This window comes from Fonticula alba (assembly GCF_000388065.1).
Source record: "Fonticula alba strain ATCC 38817 unplaced genomic scaffold supercont2.3, whole genome shotgun sequence".
NCBI classification, from domain to species: Eukaryota; order Rotosphaerida; family Fonticulaceae; genus Fonticula; species Fonticula alba.
In genome coordinates this window covers 2,576,294-2,579,475 of record NW_009242973.1, presented here as the reverse complement: position 1 = coordinate 2,579,475, position 3,182 = coordinate 2,576,294, and the positions used below count along the sequence as shown (strand labels likewise).

General features: G+C 69.0%; 1 protein-coding gene across 1 annotated transcript in view; it reads right to left on the bottom strand.

The window, feature by feature from the left end:
* Positions 1–1,663, bottom strand: part of H696_02331 (hypothetical protein) — a gene marked incomplete at its 5' end in the record, with an annotated part of 3,672 nt that extends 2,009 nt beyond the window's left edge. Inside the window, 4 exons of the mRNA XM_009496228.1 lie at positions 84–271; positions 716–985; positions 1,163–1,243; positions 1,423–1,663. Coding sequence (XP_009494503.1) covers positions 84–271; positions 716–985; positions 1,163–1,243; positions 1,423–1,663 — 780 coding nt within the window. The remainder of the gene's footprint in view (positions 1–83; positions 272–715; positions 986–1,162; positions 1,244–1,422) is intronic.
* Between the last annotated feature and the right edge of the window lie 1,519 nt (positions 1,664–3,182).

Here is a 3,182-nt window from a genome sequence, read left to right as displayed (position 1 = left end):
TTCTCCGCGCGGGCCTCCATGGTGGTGGCCAGGGTGGCGGCGGCGGCCTCGGGCGAGGCGCGCATGGCGTCGGCGGCCGTCACCACGGCATCCTCCTCCAGCAGGGTGCGCGCGGTCTGCTTCTTGGTCGCGGCCGCCGGGGCCCCCTCGATGGTGACGGTGGGCGCGCGGGCCGAGCACGTCCGCCGCTGGAGCTGCTTGGCCGCGGCCTCGGTGAGGTCCGACTCGTGGTACACGATGGCGTGGTTGGCATCGCGGGCGATGAGGCTCTCTGCGAAGGGGCACTATGGTCAGGGAGACAGGCAGCAGCTTGGCCGCGGCAGGAAAAGGCCGGCCTTGGCAATGTGGCTGGGCCGGGGCCCGGAGCCGGGGCATGATGTGCTGGCGCTAGGGGTCGCGCGCTGCCAAGAAAAGGCCAGGAGAGCACTGGCGAAAGCCCTTTCCGGTAGATCGGAAGAGCGTCGTGACTATGGTCAGGGAGACAGGCAGCAGCTTGGCCGCGGCAGGAAAAGGCCGGCCTTGGCAATGTGGCTGGGCCGGGGCCCGGAGCCGGGGCATGATGTGCTGGCGCTAGGGGTCGCGCGCTGCCAAGAAAAGGCCAGGAGAGCACTGGCGAAAGCCCTTTCCGGTGTATTTCTCCCTCCCTCTCTCTCTCTCTCTCTCGCTGCCCGCCCCCTGCTCGCGGGCCGAGCCTGCCTCAGGTGCAAGCACGCACTCTCATCGGTGGCCACATGCCACCAGCCGTCCTCCTGGTCGAAGCGCCAGAAGCCCTCCAGGCGCTTGTCGTTCCAGGTGATGGCCACCACGGAGCTGGTCTTGCCGTCGGACTGGCGGGTGACGCGGCCCTTGTAGGCCCGGTTCAGGCGGGGGTTCAATTGGCCGACCGAGGGCCCGGCCATGAACAGGTCACTGTTGTGGATCAGGTCGAACTGGAACTCGTCGCGCTCGCTGGAGAGAACCAGCTTCATGGTGGGCGGGGCGGAGCCTGGGCAGTGGGTTCAGCGGTATCGGGGGGAGGGCGGGGGGAGGGGGAATTCTTGTCAGGAGCCCGGCAGGCCAAGCGGGGGTTTGCGCCTCGAGGCGCCAAAGTCGTCGCCACAGGGACGTTGGCCGAGCCCCTGAGCGGAAGGCCCGGGACCGGCCAAGATGGCGGTGTGCGTACCGGCAGCGGCGCCGCGGGCCTCGACCGTTTGAATGCGCGGCGCGACCAGATCCACGCGCTTGAGCATATCATGGATGCCACCTATGCATGGCCAGGCCGAACACCCGAGGCCCCCCCCGGCCGGCAAAGGGATGTCATGGTTGTCAGCAGTCACAGAGCCCCGGGGCGGAAAAGGCGGCGGCCCAAGGTCACGGGGCCCGGCCTGCCCGAGCAAGGGGACGCAGAAAGAAAAAGCCCGCCTGGAGCGCCATCCAACGCACGGGTCCGAAGGATGCGGGCATCCGACTCGCGCTGGGCCTCGCGACGAGCACGCTCCGAGGAGGGGACAACGGCGGAGTTGATGTCCGACGCGAACTGCTCGGCCAGCGACAGGCGCGCATCGATGGACTTCTCCAGGGCCACCTGCTCATGCAGGGCAGCGGTGGTGGCCTCCGACGCGAGGACGGCCGCCGAAGACAGGGCCAAGACGGCCACCAGGGACTTGATCAAATGGGAGGACATGTTGTACTACCGGCGCGACCGGGAGGTGCAATCCATGTGAGTGGGCGGAAGGGCGACCAAAGGGCAGGCGAGGGGGGGCGAGGGTCCCAGGCCCGGCAGAGCGAGCCGAAACGCCGGGGCCGTGTCATAAAAGTGCATTTCTGGCGACGCACACTCGGTGGAGGGATGCCGTGCGACGGGTGTTGGCGGCGAAAAAGATAAGAAAGCAAAGGGGCAAAGGGGTGCAGGGGCGGGGGGGAGGGACAGGCAGGGGTGCTGGGTGGGCGGCTGGCAGGGGCTAGGCTTGGATCGGAGGCAAGCCGGATACCAAAAAACTCCTGAAAGCTGCCCCTGGCCAATCCAGGCTCTTTTATACTTGCGCCCCCCTTCTCCCCGGCGCTCGCCCACGCCGTGAGTAAAGTGCCACGTCGCTGCGTATGCAGGGAGGGGGGGGGGGGGGGTCGGGGGCGAGGAGGGCGGGGGGGTCAGGGGAGGTGGCGTGCCGCCGTGAGGCGAGGACAGTCTCGGGCCGGGGGCAACAATAGGCGACCAAGAGGGAGCCGAGCGGACCACAGGTGGGCACCGAGGGGACTTAATATGTGGAGGGGGCCAGGATGTGCTCCCGCCCGTCGGCCCCCTTCCCCTCCCTGACTCACACTCCGCACTTGCCTCCGTGCCAGCAATTACAGCGAGAGGATGCGCAAGCCTCGGGTGACTCGAGAGTGCACATGCGGGCTTACCTTGGCCTTGGGGGTGCAATTTGGTTGCGGCCAAGGCGCTCGCCGCGTAGACGCCTCCCCCCCCCACCCCCGCGGGGGCTCCCCAATGGCTGGTCGGAGCTTGGCGCCTAGAGCATCCATACCCCCCCCCCCCCCCCCCCCCCCCCCCCCCCCCCCCCCCCCCGCCTCCCGCCCCGGTTCGAGCGCAGCAAGCAAGACACGCACACATGAGCGCGTCGCGCGCGGGCCACAGACGGTCGGCACACAGTTACCACCTCCCACTGAGGGTCCGGAGGAGAGGAGGCGCACGGTGCACGGTGCACCGTGTCCCGTGCACGGTGGCCGTGGCGGCCTGAGAGCAAGTGCGGGAAGGGAGTTGGGACTATTTGTGTGTCGGCGCGCCGGCGCATTGTAGTCCTTCCCTCGTGCGCCCCGGGGCCCCCCGAACGACGGACCTGCAAACCCGGCCCCCCTCCGCTCCGGCCACCACGGTCCTGTTGCCGAACCTGCACTGTGCGATCTCGGGGCCGCGCGCCCTTGAACGCCATCCTCATTCCTCCGCCGCAGTCTGGCGACCGAGCCACCCGGGGCGGACCTCTCGCGCGTCGTCCCCTCGCGCCGTTTGCCCCTCGCGGCCCTTTCCAAACCCCGTGCCGTAGCTGCGGCACTGCCAACATCCGACCATAGCTGGGTGGCCCTGGCACCACACGGCCTATGCCCCACAATCAAAGGCGTCTCACCTTCCCCACAACCACGCACCGCCGCAGCTCCTGCAGTGCCCCCCCCCCCAAGAAGGGTACGCCTTCGCCCGCCGACTCATC